The sequence below is a fragment of the Squalius cephalus genome, assembly GCF_949319135.1.
Source record: "Squalius cephalus genome assembly, chromosome: 10".
NCBI lineage: Eukaryota > Metazoa > Chordata > Actinopteri > Cypriniformes > Leuciscidae > Squalius > Squalius cephalus.
This window is the reverse complement of record NC_137131.1, coordinates 13,474,529-13,490,496: the sequence shown is the minus strand read 5'-3', so window position 1 is coordinate 13,490,496 and position 15,968 is coordinate 13,474,529. Positions and strand designations below refer to the sequence as shown.

Below are 15,968 nucleotides of genomic sequence, written 5' to 3'. Positions count from 1 at the left end.
GATAACAATAATACATGTTTCCAAATCAGCATATTAGAATGATTTCTGAAGGATCATGTGCCACTGAGGACTGGAGTAATGATGCTGAACCAGCTTTGTCATCACAGGAAGGAATAAATCAAGTTAAAACATATTGAAATAGAAAACTATAAAAACGTGTATATTGTAATAATATTTCACAATAATACAGTTAATGCATTTTTGATCATATAAATGCAGCCTTGGAGAGCATATAAGACATTTTAAAAAATCTTACTGACCACAACCTTTTGAACGGTAATGCATATAACTGAAAAAAAGAAAAGAAAAGAACACTGGTCAGAATGACTTGGAGATGTAGCCTAATTATGGCTTTTTATATTAAAGGAGCATTTCATCCAAATATACAGTAAGATTTCAACTAGACAGGCAATACAGAAGCAAACAATGGTTTTAAGTTTGATGTGAATTGGGACCTGAACTATATTGAGGGTTAGTTAAATTGTACATAGATCAAAATATGAAATTTCCATCAGATGACTAACATTCTCAAGATATGCATACAGGACTCAAATCTTGACATCACATAAAGTCCTGTGATTCTGCAGTAAGGTAAGCTGAAAGTCACATTTTAATTCAACTCTTTAATGCACCAGGAATTATCAAAACCTGCCATTGGGCAATCAGCTGTCCATGCAGCCTTGCAGGGTTTGCTATACAAACAGTGAATGTAGTCCCTGTCTTGTTCTGATCAGATAAAAGTCTAATTTATAATTGAGATGGGTGGTCTGATTCACATGCTGGTCTATTCTTTCAGATGGCAATCAGCCACACACACACTATGGTTTAGGTGTACATTGCAATGCGGTAGATTCATAAACTCATTGATCAGAGCCAGTAAGTACAAAAACCAGCCACTCATTATTCATCATCCTGAGATTACGTGCTTTTTGCCTAGTACATACTGTAATGTATTCCGCCTCTTGCTGGGACTTAGCGAACTATTTCACCAATGATACTGGTGAAGGGAATGTGAGGATATGGATCACATCTACACCGGCAAACATCACCCAAAACCATATTTTTTACACAATAAGAGAGAGTACGAGTGATCTGCAGTACGAGAGAGATGCATTTGGGAGTCACATGCCTGCCAATTCTGGAAAACTTGCATAAACATGCCAGTATGGTATCCATTATGATAGAGTTGGTTTTAATCATGGAGTCACGTATTATCGGCTGCTTGCGGTGGATACTCCAGCACTAATGGAAGTGTATTCATAAAAAGAAAAAAGAAAAAAAAAAACACTAATGGTTTGTGTGTCCTCAACACGCAAACAAACAGAAACAAACACACACGTGCTCACACACATACCCTTGAGCAAGGACGACCGAGAAAGCTTTTCATATTCGAATGGGGACGCTGCGCTCATATGTTGCCTGGGAGATGAAGCATTCTGGGGCTTTTTCAGCAGTGCTGATGTAGATATTGGCTACTGCTTTGGACCGATCCCAACACTGTGATCCAGGAAAGATGAAGAGTTGATGAACAAAATTATTGCATGCCTAAATATTTAAGACTGATTTTTAACATCTGCTCAGTATTAAGCAGACTTTTTTTTTTTTTACTAAAGTGTATAAACTATATGAATGCAGCAGCAAAAAGTATATGATTTTGAAACTGACAAAAAAATGTGCAAACAAAATTTAGCTCAGTTTTATCACTGAAAAAGTTCAGAATTAGGAAACACATACAATTAAGATTGCTGCATATGTACAGTATATACTAAATGACAAAAGTCTGATAAAAAAGCATGTTGAATAGGAATTCTTGTAGCTTAAAAAGTATAGACTTGTGCTAAAAACAAAGTCATGAGTTTGATTCCAGTGGAACACATGAGCATGATAAAACGACTGCAATGCAAGTTGGTTAGGATAAAACATTTGCCAAATGCATAAAAATGTAAACATAAAATGAACCAATCAAAAACATATCGCAATATCAGTGCACTGAAAAAAATGATTCATTGACTGAACTAAGTTCAACTTAGTTTAAATATAGCTAAAATCAATTGTGTGGAACCACTTACGATAAAAACATTTAGTAAATTCAATGAATTTACTGAAATCATTGAAATTTACTAAAAAACTTTATCGTAAGTGGTTCCACACAATTGATTTTAGCTACATTTAAACAAATGCATTACGTTGAACTTAGTTCAACGTAATGCATTTGTTTAAATGTAGCTAAAATCAATTATGTGGATCCAATTAACATAATTTTTTTTAGTAAATTCAACTAGTCAATGAATCATTTTTTTCAGTGTGCTTGCATTTTATGGGAGCTGCAATTTAACATTTGCATTTAGTGTAACAGTGTGCCAAGACCACTGGCTTTCTTACAATTCCCAGATGTACAACGGAACGTTTAATTCTGACTGAGCAAATGAAACTGAAGAGGCGAATTTTTAAAGTGAAATACAATAGACCAGATTAGAATTACTGTTAAAATATTTGGGGTAAAGGACTACTTTTTGAAAGTAGTCTCTTATTATGCTCCGTAAGGCTGCATTTATTTGATAAAAACTACAGTAAAATTGTGAAATATTAGTACAACTTAAAATAACAGTTTTCTTTCTTCTTCTTTTTAATATATTTCAAAATGTAGTGCATACTTGTGATGGCAAAGCTGATTTTTTTTTCTTCAGCCTTCAGTGTCAAAATACTTTAGAAAACATTCTTAACATACCAATAAAAATCTTTTGCAACATTATAAAATATCAATTAAATTGATCAAAAGGTTGTTTTTTTTTAAGTACTTTAAATTGAATGTGTCCTGATTAAATGTATTAAAAAAATCGTATTGACCCAAGACACACACACACACACACACACACACACACACACACTATAAAAAACATTCAAAGAAAATCTGAATATTGAATATGCTTTTTTTTTTTTTTTTTACTGAATCTTTAAAGGTGAGCATTTCATGAATTTTTAAATGACAATTATCTAAAAAGTTCTAAATGGAAATATTCATGACCTACATATCCAAAGAGCTTAATCTTCATTCTCAAACAAATGCAAAAACTCAAAATTCTTTGTGGCTAATAAAAGCTTAAAAGAAATGCTTCTTTCATTAATAGCCCCTACTTCCATCGCCACTTAAAATCATCAATAATTTCTCAAATTGTTCCCAACCCAAAGACAGACTCATGAAAGAATCAGTGCAAAACGATTTCTTTATTCTCTGTACTTCTATGCCTTTTACAGACAAACCAACCCAAACGCATTTCACCGAATGCCCTTGAGTCACACGGATCAACCAAATCCTAGATAAAATACTCATACTGCAGGTGGCTGCTATTGTGGATACAAGGAAAAGATTGCATCTCGGCCATCAGATCATTTCTACTTTGAGTCTTATAAGACTGTCCTGTGGTTACCACTGGTAGATGTTTTTGTGACAATGCAGTTGTTCCCTGCCAGCTCTAAATCAATCTGATGCTTAGCATCAGGGCGTAAGTGCAAGTAAAGATTAATACTGATGACATAGTGTGGTAGTCCCCTCATTTTTCATTAAGTCTGTCAGCGACTGGTAAATTGGATCCTGCATCCTCCTCAGCAATGCTTAGAGGAACACAGTAAGTGGGCTGTGTATGAAATGGCTGTAAGGTAATAATGACCTTGCAGTCCCAACATGACAGTCACCACAAGGGTTCCGCTGCTTTCTTTCGACTAATCCAGAGATTTCAACTCTTAACCACAACATCTCATGATCCAGGATTTGGCAGACACAGTCGGCAAACAGCACGCAAACTGATCTGCTCCGCAAAATTCACTTTGATTCCCCTTGAGAAACTCCAAAATATATTAAAGGCTGCGTTCAATACAATGAGATAGAGTAGTACATTGATTTTTCCAATCTGCAAAACACTCGCTGTCCTAATTTGCATAATCAAAAGACTAATCTGGTGTTAATTGTGCCTCCCACTGTCTAATTACTTAAATGAAATAGAGTGCAATTAAATCTCTCAGTCTCATTTATTAAATTGTTCTGGTCAGTAACTGAAGCCTTTTTCACAATCCTATAAAGCAGAAAGTCACATTCTGTAAGTCGCTCTGACTACGAGTGTCATTTGAGTCTTTATTTGGCTTCTTTTATAATTATTATCTGATATGTAGCACATTAAGTGTGACATATTTGAGAGCCAGTCACAGCAAGTCTCCTCATGGGGAGAAATACCAAACTAGTCTTTAAGGAGGACGCATCTGACGGATCAAGGACAGGTTGAATGAAATGGAGAATTAGACTGAGAACAAAACATTAGTAACAGCAAAATCGCATTGGCTACATTCACACAGCAGCAAAAAATGAGAAACGTCTGACACAGATCTGTACTTCAAATCAACAATTTAAAATAATAATAATAATAATAATGCAAAAAGAATCCATTCAGACATAATTTGATCACAACAATCTGTTGTATAAACAATCTGAGAGTCACACTTGATCGTAAAACGGTTGTCAATCTTAAACACTGACTGTGCGAACACTGCCACTGTGATTCTGAAGGTGATATATTTAGGAGCACGGTTTAAGGGAAAACATGACACAATCATTTTATTCACCTTTCCCACTGAAAGCCTCCACTTGAGGGCTGACACAAGGTACGACTCACTTACTCTCAGGACTGACAGATCCATTGGTCAAGAGCTGGATGCAGTTAAAATAAAAGAGTGATTTTATGAAGCTCCGCACCTGTATATTGGGTCTTGCATCACCATCATCTTGCTTTCATCCCAGGTCCATTCTTTTTTCTGCAGGAAATCAAAGAGATCATTTCAGTACACCACAAGCCAGGCTTTAATATATGATAATTTATCCGAGGCAGAAACTTGCTCTATCAATTTTCTCATTTAAGTTCCAACTCTAAATTAAACCAAGAGACAAAGCACCTGTGCAAATCAATACTTTAGGTTTAAATGTACAGCACAAGGCAACTTAAGATGGCCGACTGTACCTATTAACTTTGAGCTAAGCATTTTGCCAAAGGACAAAACCATCCTGGAAACCAGCTTAAGGCAAAGTGTCTTGCCAAAGGGCGAACACAGTAGAGCTGTGATGCCTGTTATTCTCCACTGATCTCAAAAACTCCAGGATCAAACCCTTAGTCTAAGCTTAAAGCTGCTTGAAGCTTATAGCCATCATCCCCATCTAAATTATGACATGCAGTTGTTACTAAAAAAGCCAATAGCGTCTGGCTGCAGACCTGCACTTGCACTCTCAGACTTGCACGCTCAGACACCAGCGCTTCCTCTCCCTGTGACGACACTTGCAATCGACACAAATTAACCGGAAATATGTTTCCAGCAGTTCATTCTCATTGTATTGACGCTGTTAAAGCACTTGCGTGATATAACGCCACTGAAATTTTCCCCCAAAAGTTATATCTTGCAGCTTGCGTTCATCAAAATATGTTATATTATTTATTTTTTCAGGAAATAAAATGTATTTAGTGCAAGTGTTAACTTCCAATATGAACATTTGTACTGTACAGCCCAAAAACAATTTATAGCACAATATTTTCATTCTTAAAAGCAAATTATACAGTGCCCTCCACAATTATTGAACCCCCTGGTAAATATGATCAAAATTGGCTGTAAAAAATAAATCTGCATCGATTATCCTTGTGATCTTTCATTCAAAAAATGTGCAAAATTCTAACCTTTCATTGAAGTAAAAGAATTGAAAGTGGGGGGAAATCACATTATGAAATAAATGTTTTTCTCCAAAACATGTTGGCCACAATTATTGAAACCCCTAGAATTTTTTACGAGTAAAATATCTCTGAAGTATATTCCCATTAATATTTACCTTTTTTAGTACACCAGGGTGACTAGGAACATGAAACTGTCCAGCTATGACTTCGTGTTTCACAGGAGTTTAAATATGAGGAAACACAAAGGCCAAATCCCCTTAATCATCCATCACAATGAGTAAAACCACAGAATACAGTTCTGATGCGTAGCAAAAGATTGTTGAGCATCACAAACTAGAAAGTGGCTGTAAGACAATAGCTAAAGCTAAAAATTGAAAATCCCCATTTTGACCATCAGGGCAATAATTAAGAAGTTATAACCAACTAAAGATGTTATGAATCTGCCAGGAAAAGGACGTGTGTCTATACTGTCTTAATGGATGATGAGGATGAAAGTTTGAGTGGCCAAAGACTCTCCAAGGATCACAGATGGAGAATTGCAGAGATTAGTTGAGTCTTAGGGTCAGAAACCCTAAAAAAAAAATTATCAAACAACCCCTACATCCCCACATGTTGTTTGGGAGGGTTTAAAAAAAAAAACTCCTCGCTCATCCAAAAACAAATTCCAGCAAATTTAATTGTCAGACACGACTGGATCTTCAAACAACACAGGGTTCTGTGGTCAGATGAGACTAAAACAGAGCTTTTTGGCAGCAAACACACTAGATGGGTTTGGTGAACACAAGGATAAAAAGTACCCCATGTGTACAATTTAATATACCATTGGATCTTTAATGTTGTGGGCATATTTTTCTGCTGGAGGTCCTGGACTTCTTGTTCAGATACATGGCATTGTGGATTCTATCAAATATCAACAGATAAAAAATCAAAACCTGACGCCTTCTGCTAGAAATCTTATAATGGGCCGTGGTTGGATCTTCCATCAGGACAACGATCCAAAACAAACATCAAAATCAAAACAAAAATTTGTTGTGGAGCACAAAATGAAGCTTCTGCCATGACCGTCTCAGTCCCCTGACCTGATGAGTGGGCTGAACTGAAGAGGAGAAGCACCAACATGGATCTGGGAATCTGAAGGATCTGGAGAGATTCTGTGTGGAGGAATGGTCTCTGATCTCTTGTCAGTTATTCTCCAAACTCATCAGGCATTATAGGAGAAGACTCAGAGCTGTTATCTTGGCAAAAGGAGATTGCAAAAAGTATTTAATAAAAGGGTTTCAATAATTGTGGCCAACGTGTTTTGGAGAAAAACATTTATTTCATAATGTGATTTTCCCCCCACTTTCAATTCTTTTACTTCAATGAAAGGTTAGAATTTTGCACATTTTTTGAATGAAAGATCACAAGGATAATCGATGCAGATTTATTTTTTACAGCCAATTTTGATCATATTTACCAGGGGGTTCAATAATTGTGGAGGGCACTGTACATCATTGCAAAAAAGACTCTCTAGTCTCTAACATCACACGAAAATACTGATACAGAGTTCCTGGTGCATTTCATGTGCATCATCATCCTACATTAACATTCAGTTGAAAGTATTGCAAACAATATACTTTGCATAGTAAAAGTATTTGTCTGTAATAACTGAATTATAGATTTAAATCTGTAGCATTTACTACAGCTACTACATAGACTTCACTATTCTAAAATACAGCTTAGCAAATTCTATCCTTCTGTCTCCCCAATATGTGTGTAAAGCTGCCGAGGGTACTCTGGCACATCTTTTTTGGTTCTGTGCACAAATTCAGAGTTTTTGGCTAGAAATGTTCCAGTTTTTTTGCCAAGGTCTATAACTGTGTTTTACTTCCTGACCCAATGATAGCAATTCTTGGTTGGTCAGACTCACTGGTGTCTCTCAGTCCAAAGGTACGATTACCTGTTCAATATTGAATGACTGTAGCCAAGAAAGCTATCCTGCTTTTGTGGAAGAAAAATACTACGTTCCTCTTTTCTGACTATCCGGACTCACTTCTATGTTATACCTGGAAAGAATTAGATGCACCATTTCTGGGAATTCTGCAGGATCTGAATTCCCTTTTTGTAATTATTGTGATTATACTTTGTAAGAGAGGCTTTCATTTTGCACATTGCACAGATTTTTTATATATTAAGGGTCTCTTTTTGATGTTTGAAAAACCATAATAAAAATTATATAATTGTCTTGTTAAATGTCACTATGCCACTGTGTAAGAATAAATCATTAAAATGAACAAATGAATAAATAAAATACATATGAATAAATAAATAAAATTAAAAACGAACGAATGAATGAATGAATGAATGAATATAGCTTCACCCTTTAAACTAACTAATTAATTAACTAATTAATTAACATTACCTTTTTCTTTTTCCGCAGCGCTACTTTCACCCCGTCCACGGACACGATGATGTTGACTTTCTTCTTTTTGATATTCTTCACTTTAAATTCATACTGTAAAGAGTAGAGGAGAGGTAGAGATCATTATGGGAAGAAATATCAATACAGAGTAATTAATTTTCCACCCCTCAAGGACACCCATGGATACTTAGAGGAATTAAATTCAATCTTGGCCTCCGTTTAAATAGAAATAGTGTGGTCTGTCCTCAGCAAACATCAATAACTTCACTTTTTTTATTGGCGAATATGTACTTGTAGAGAACGAGCTCAAATGCCATTAACGTTTTGACAATTGAAATGCAAGATTGGAACTTTTAAATGAGCCAAGTGCTTATCAACAGCGTGGAAATCAGAAAGAGAACAGCAAAGCCTTTGAAGTGCTTCAGGGTAGAATCGAGTTCTCTACTCTATGGCTCCTCAGTTGTGATGTACAGTATGCAGCGCTCTTCCAAAATTCACAAAGGCATTAGCCTGCTTAGAGATGTATGGATGTGGGTGTTGGTACAAACAACTGTGAGCAAACACACTTGCACAAGTAAACAAGTCTCTGCAGGGACAGTATGAAGAGCAGCATGTTCTCATTTTTCATTCCTACTCATGTGCGCAGTATACAAATATACACACAATATTGTCAGAAAGTAGACCAAGTTGGACCATTAGGAAAGTTTAATTTATAGTTTAATTACATAATGTCAACATCAAGCCTAACATCCTTCAAAGCTACATTCACCGTCAAGAAAATATAGCAGAGTAGTCATCTAGCTACTCTGCATCTTGTTTATTCACTAGCTAATGTTAGATAATGAGAAGTAAATTAGGAGAAAGTTTGCTTCGTATGTGTTTTCCGGCTTTCAGATATGCATATGAAAGAAAAAGTGGATTCTATGACTCATTATTGGGCTGTTTTGACAAACCACAATTTGGACCTAGCCCCTCTCTGCAGTCATGCCTTCCTGTCTCATTTTAATTGAGTTTCTTTCAGCCACCTGGACCCCATTTTATGTCTCTCAGCAGGTGCTGAGTGGAATTTCATCAAGTATTGACACACTGGGGTCAAAAAAAAGATACAGACACTGCTGTCTGTGAGAAATGTATTCGAAAGATTAAGCCACAATATAAACCCATTTCACCAGACTCTACCGATTACAAGTTCTGCGATTCAACATTATTTTTTTGAGTGTACTAAATAGTAATAAAAGGTGTAGCCTACATAGACACAGCATCATGGGATTTGCTCAAGATGCACATTTACAGGCCAGGCAAAATTTTACACTAGTGTTAAAATATGAGCGAAGTTGAGACCTGCATAATCATCTAACAATGAGGAGCATTGAGCTTATCTTGAATTCCTCTCTGAGCTGAACCTGCAAGGTCACAGCAAAGTTCAAACAACCAGACCAGCAGTGCTTTCAGAGCCAAACCGAAATATTTTACAAGGCAAACTGAGAAAACACTCTATAGCACATGTAATGGGATAAAACATTATTCCTGCACTGAATTACCGATAAACCTTCAGCAAAGATGAGTTGAATTGAATGTGACGAGACCAAAAGACTATGTATAAAAACAAACAAATCCTGAAACTATAGAGATATGCAAAAACAAGCATAGCCCCACCAGTTTAGTCCGATTTATGAACATGACTTATGAACCGGTTATTTTAATAAATTGTTTGATGAATCCATCACTGAACAGACTCATTGAATTGGTCAGATGTTTGTTTTGTAACAAATCTGACTCACTTGCTGAACTGCAAGTTATCATTACTGTCAGACTGAAAATACTGGTTGAGGCCTGGTCTAGAGACAAAAGGGCCCTGCTGGCTAATTAACATTCGACCTCCCCCATATACCTCACTTCCTCGCACAAAATACTAAGAACTCACACAAGAACATGGTTTAATGTGAATGTTTTTCATTGACTGTTATGTTTTTGGTGTCATTTGAAATGTCTCAAAGTGAGTGGTACAGATATCTCATATCCAGATAGATAAAATAAAAGGTAAGAAGGTTTATAGAAGTTTAGAGAAAACTGGTTAAGCCATTTGAGGGTGGTCTCCCCCATCCCCCATGTCACCTGGTCAGGAGAATAAAGGAAGGTGTGCTCCCTCTCTCTGGGCTCTTCTTTGCTGGACAGGAATGGAATAGGTTCTCTCTCGCTCTCTCTCTCTCTCTCATTATTTGGTGTAACCAATGTATAACCATGTTCTAGATATTTGAATTGGTTGTGGAATTGATCTCTGATATCTGAAATATTAAATTGTTACATGTGATTATTCTAACTGATTTTGACATTGTTCATTTAATGGTTAAAAGTCTGGTTAATAGTCAAACATTCGCTCAAAAACCTTTCATTTATGGAGTCAGATGAAATAACGAGTAAATACATATTCAAATGTATTGCAAATTTAACCAACCAATACTTTGCATGAATGAGGACAGAACACGTGATAACCTTCCCCGTGTATTGGCGAACCGTCGTTGGACCAATATATCGGGCCTTACATTACTTATCAAAATTAAGCAATTTGTTCACATGACATGTAGTTACAGTTATGTAGTTGCAGATACAGCAATTGTGATTACTTTATAAACATCCACAAAGGAATCATTCAGGCAGATTTGTAAACCAACCTCTTTAAACCATTAAAAAAAAAAAAAAAATAATTATTCACTTACAAATTGGACATCATTACTAGCCTGGGAAAACCCAGACAACTTCCGGCAAATTTAGATTTGCTCTGCAAGTAGTCTGGCAAAGAGCTCATTCAAGCCCATTTCCAAGCCGTCGAAATCGCGGCACCAACCAGAAACGTTGAGGCGGGCTTTACACGATGACGATCGCTCTGATTGGTTTTAGGTCTATCCAATTGCGCCCAGAGGCATTTGAGTGACATCCGTTGGTGAAGCGCACCAACTTTTAAATGCATTATTATATTCAAATTTAAAACACATGAGGACAGTCTCCATGAAAGACCCATTGGCAGATGAACATGCTACTACATTTCTCTCCGAAACGGTAGGAAATTAAATTAGATTTAATAGAGGATTTTAACTGTGACAAGATGATTGACAGGGCAGTTTACATGACAGGATGCACGCGACAGATCCGTCTGATAAAGATGACGAAGTAGTATGTCCCAAAGCTTGCCTACTTTTTTGCTACACATTCAAAAGTAAATACATTTTCTTCACAAAAAGAGTACATACTTTTATGGCGTAGTTTAACTTAGGTGAATTGGGATGGGACGCAGCATATGGCTTTACACGATGACGATCGCTCTGATTGGTTTTAGGAGTTTAAGGTCTATCCAATTGCGCCCGGAGGCATTTGAGCGACGTCCGTTGGTGACGCCCCTTTGGAAATGAGTTATTAAAGAAGCTTTGCCAGACCATAACTCAGTTACTACTGAGGCCATCCTTAAAAATATCTTGGTTTGCTGTAACAGCAAAAAAAAAAAAAAAAAAAAGGTCGGTTGGTCGGTCTATATTTTTTTTTTCGAGATTCGATGTAAAAAAAAAAATGTACAATTTTGGTCAAATTTGCATATCGGGACTTCACTGACAGTTTTCCAGAAATTCGTGCTATATATATATATTAAATAACAATTAGAAAACCTGTATAAACACCAAAGAATAATATTATAGCGGTAATATTATAGGCCTATTCATGTAACGGGAGCGCTGCCAATAACGCACCTAAGCTGTCAGAATTGGGAAAAGTGATGATTATTAGTATGTCAAATATATCAAGGAGACATTTCAATTGTTTATTAATAAACAAGTGTTTTCTGTGTCAAAGATGAAGTTGACGATGCTGACGCGATCTTCGCAGTAGCCTAGTGAACGCGCCAGAGAGAAATGCACATTTCATTACATAAGCAGAGAGCAGTCTGTTTTCTTTCGTTTTGAATTGTTTTGTTTAAAAGTGTACATTTCATGCTTTTTTAGATATAGGCCTATATATATGTCTCAGGTCTGTGAGGCAAGTAGCTTATACGCTGAGTTTCGGTTCATTTAAGAGACCAGGGCTGCGTTTCCCAAAAGCATCGTAAGCCTAAGTTGATCGTAAAAACGATCGTACGACTGATCTTAATATTACGGTCTGTTTCCCAAAAGCATCGTAGCTTAAGTAGCACTTGAAAATCTTCGTAGATCTACGAGTGCTCTGGAGTAATCGTACATCCTCAAGTTCATCGTAAGAAGACAGATTTATGAGGACACCTGCAGGACAACCGGCAGATTACACCTTTAACTTTATTCAAATGTATGTGATTATAATATAAGGTTTTGATTGTACTTTATTGTACACTTTATTACTCTTTTTTGTTGTTGGTTAAATTAATGTATAAATTAAATAATTAAAAAGGTCAGAAAACAAAACAAAAAAATTGAAATAATTTAATTTAATAATTTTAATCAATTTAATGAATGAACAAAAAATAAATAAAACAAATCCTTTAAATCTGTTAAAAATTACATCTTTTTTTTTTTTTTACGTTTTTTTTTTTCAGCCATTTTGTCAGTGCCTCCACCTGTAGGTGCTTTATATAGACTTGTCTTGATTGCTAATCCATAACAGATGACAATTATTAGGTTAAACGTTCAGAATACGATTCCATATAAGGTTATGTTTCAGAACTTCACGAATGGACAGCGACTCTTAAGTAGCACGTAGAGCACGTTCTCGCGCGTTCATGTTAAGTTCATTTTTGGGAAACGCTCGTGGAATTGCTGCGAGCGTTCGTAATCTTGCACGTAGAAAGCGCTCTTAAGAGCTAAGATACATCGTTATCGGGAAACCCGGCCCAGCTCCAGTTCACGCGCCGGCGACTCCGTGTCCTGATTATATTGCCTTATTTAGCCTACCTCTTATTTATTAAATACATGAAATTGGTTGATGAAACATTGATCAAAATTAAGATACAATTAATATAAAACGAAATTCACTTTAAAGAAAGGCTTTCTACAAAAACAAACTTAATGAAGTGGTTAAAATCATGTCTGCCTACTCCATTTGTCTTCCGATATTTTCGGGATCATCTTATCTTATTCATGCTATTCACTTTTCATATAATCAACATGAAATTTAAAAAATAAATATTATTTTATTTAAACATGAATATGAAACTAAATCGTTTTTTAATGACTGTGGGCTACAACACAGGCCTATTAGACAGTAGCCTACAGAGAAATTTACTGTCGGAGCGTTGCCGGTGAGCATGTGGGGGGAGAGATACAATTTTCGATCAATCATCGAATTTTATTTTGCTTGATATGCCCATTCTTAATATTTGGTGTTTTAAATGCCTGTTTGAGATCTCTGTGAAGTTTTAATTGCCGCTTTCAGAGCGGTCACGTCCGTAACATTGTTTCTTCCTCATAAATGCGAACACGAAAAATAAAATAAAATGAATAGGCTATAAATTATGTTCTGTGGAGAGCCAATCCCGCTTCATCCGGTGGGTATAATAGCCTACTTTTGGTTTGCGCAGTGTAATTCATAGAATTAGCCTACTAAAACATATTTTTCGTGGATCTGAGTGTCGCGATTTCGCTTTCATTTTGCATAGGCCTACAGCCTACACAGCCCTTATAATCATAGATGACGCCACAGGTTTTTATTTAAAAGAAAGAGCGTAGCCTACGTTTGTAGCCTATATGTAGGCCTATTTATTCACAATAAAATATAATTAATATCATTTTCTTGCATTTGTATTAGTTGTTTGAAGAGTAAAAAAAAATCGGTCGGTCTTAACGCAAGTTTACAATCGGCAAGTCGGTCGGACTAAAAGGGAAAAAAAATAAATAATTGGGTCGGACCTAAATTGACTGGGTCGGTCGGGTTACGGCAAACAAGAATATTTTTAAGGATGGCCTGAGAATGGTCTGGTTTTAACCAGGCTACATCATTACAGCTTGTGAGCAAGTTTTTTTTGTCATTTAAAATGACTTTCAGGCCTGGAAAATTAAAAAATTCCCTGTTATTTACAACTTTTCCAATGACCGTGGGAACATACTGTACATACACTATCGTTTAAAGGTGCTAATGAAATTAAGTTAATGATTCTATTACGATTAATCGAGATTAATCACATTTTACAAAAGTCTTTGTTTATATAATATTTGCATGTGTACACTACACATACACACACACAAACAAACACACACACACACACACACACACACACACACACACACACACACACACACACACACACACACACACACACACACACACACACACACACACACACACACACACACACACACACACACACACACACACACGTGTATATCTGAAACACTGGTCTGGATCTGGGAATGAATAGATCAGACAACTAACTCCTTTAATGAATACTCACTGAACTGCAGGTTACATCTAACTCTTGGAATCCGCTGCAAAAACAACATCCTGTAATCACTTTATTCTTCCCGACATCATATTATTCTTTAGATAAAAAAATAAAAATTTTACTCAAGAAGCTGATGTTCATTATGTTATAGCTTTAGCTCTGGAATGCATAAAATCTTCCAGCTTACGACAACTATGAACACTCTTTACTAATAATATGGCAGGCACCATATCAACCAATCCCACTGGATCCCTAAAGTCATGTTTATTCTGCTATAAAAATTAGAGGATAACAATTGCTATTATCTATTATAAGCTTCAGACGGCAAGGACGATATTGCTCAGCTATAATAATGCACAAGTAACAGAGCATAAGCCATTCATTTGATCTACAGCACACCTTTAAAATGCCAAGCTCGTTTTGCTCATTGCAACAGCATTCACAATATCGGTCACTTTTGAGAAATGGCATCTTTCAACAGAGTGACATTCACGCGATGTTGAGGCTAGATTAGGATTTTAGTAATCCTCCTGGGAGCAGGAGATTCAGTGGTTTAAATCATTCAATGCCAGCAATCTACAAATCAAATCCTGGGTTACTTGTGACAGCTACATGCACATACACAGGCTGGGGCAATGACTTCCTACTTCCAACATTCATTCTATCTTAGCATGTAAGATTAGGCCTATGGGTTGATTATTAAACCACCCAGAGAGGTAGGGTGATCCATCATAATGTCATCCTCCATCATAGGCGACACTTTATTTTGTATTGTCCCAAGACAACATTACTTACACAGCAGACTTGATAGTCTGATCATGGAGGTGGGTAGGAATTAAAATAAGCTAAACTAATCAATACAATTTGACCATGAAAAATTCAATAATGAATTACATAATTGATTAGTTGGGTTTGCAATGCACATGCAACCCATCTGGAGAAAGTTATTCGGACAACACAGAAGTATGCAACCTGCTTTCATAAATCCATACATACAACAATTGTTGCACAAATCAATAAGCAATTTCCCTAGCAATTTTTTATTTATACAACTTACACAAATGTATTCAGCTTATGTTTCATGAAAGAGCAAAAATCTACAGCAGCAGGACAAAATGAATCATATTTAACAGTACGATCAGTTTGATCCCATTCATGAAAGAAATGAATACTTGAAGTCGATTCTTTCAATGAATCATTCAAAACGACTCAAACTCAGGTGTTTCTGGTCTGATGAATCCTATAGTGAATCTGCCAGAGCAGTTTCTGAATTAACATCTGACTCAGAAATTATTACTTTCAGTTTAAATGTACTAGGGCTGGGAAAAAAAATCTATTTGATTTAAAAATCGAGTTGGTAGGTCAAATCGATTCATATTTTCAAAAAATCGATTTTTTTAGATTTTTTTTATCCCCCTCTTCTATATAGCGTACAATACATACATTTTGCATTCCCCAAATCTTCTTT

The 15,968-nt window shown here is 36.1% G+C and overlaps 1 protein-coding gene across 1 annotated transcript in view; it reads right to left on the bottom strand.

The window, feature by feature from the left end:
• Positions 1 to 15,968, bottom strand: part of nos1apa (nitric oxide synthase 1 (neuronal) adaptor protein a) — a 109,034-nt gene that overhangs the window by 64,603 nt on the left and 28,463 nt on the right. Inside the window, exons 3-4 of the mRNA XM_079884823.1 lie at positions 8,107 to 8,199; positions 4,745 to 4,803 (exon numbers count right to left, since the gene is read on the bottom strand). Coding sequence (XP_079740949.1) covers positions 4,745 to 4,803; positions 8,107 to 8,199 — 152 coding nt within the window. The remainder of the gene's footprint in view (positions 1 to 4,744; positions 4,804 to 8,106; positions 8,200 to 15,968) is intronic.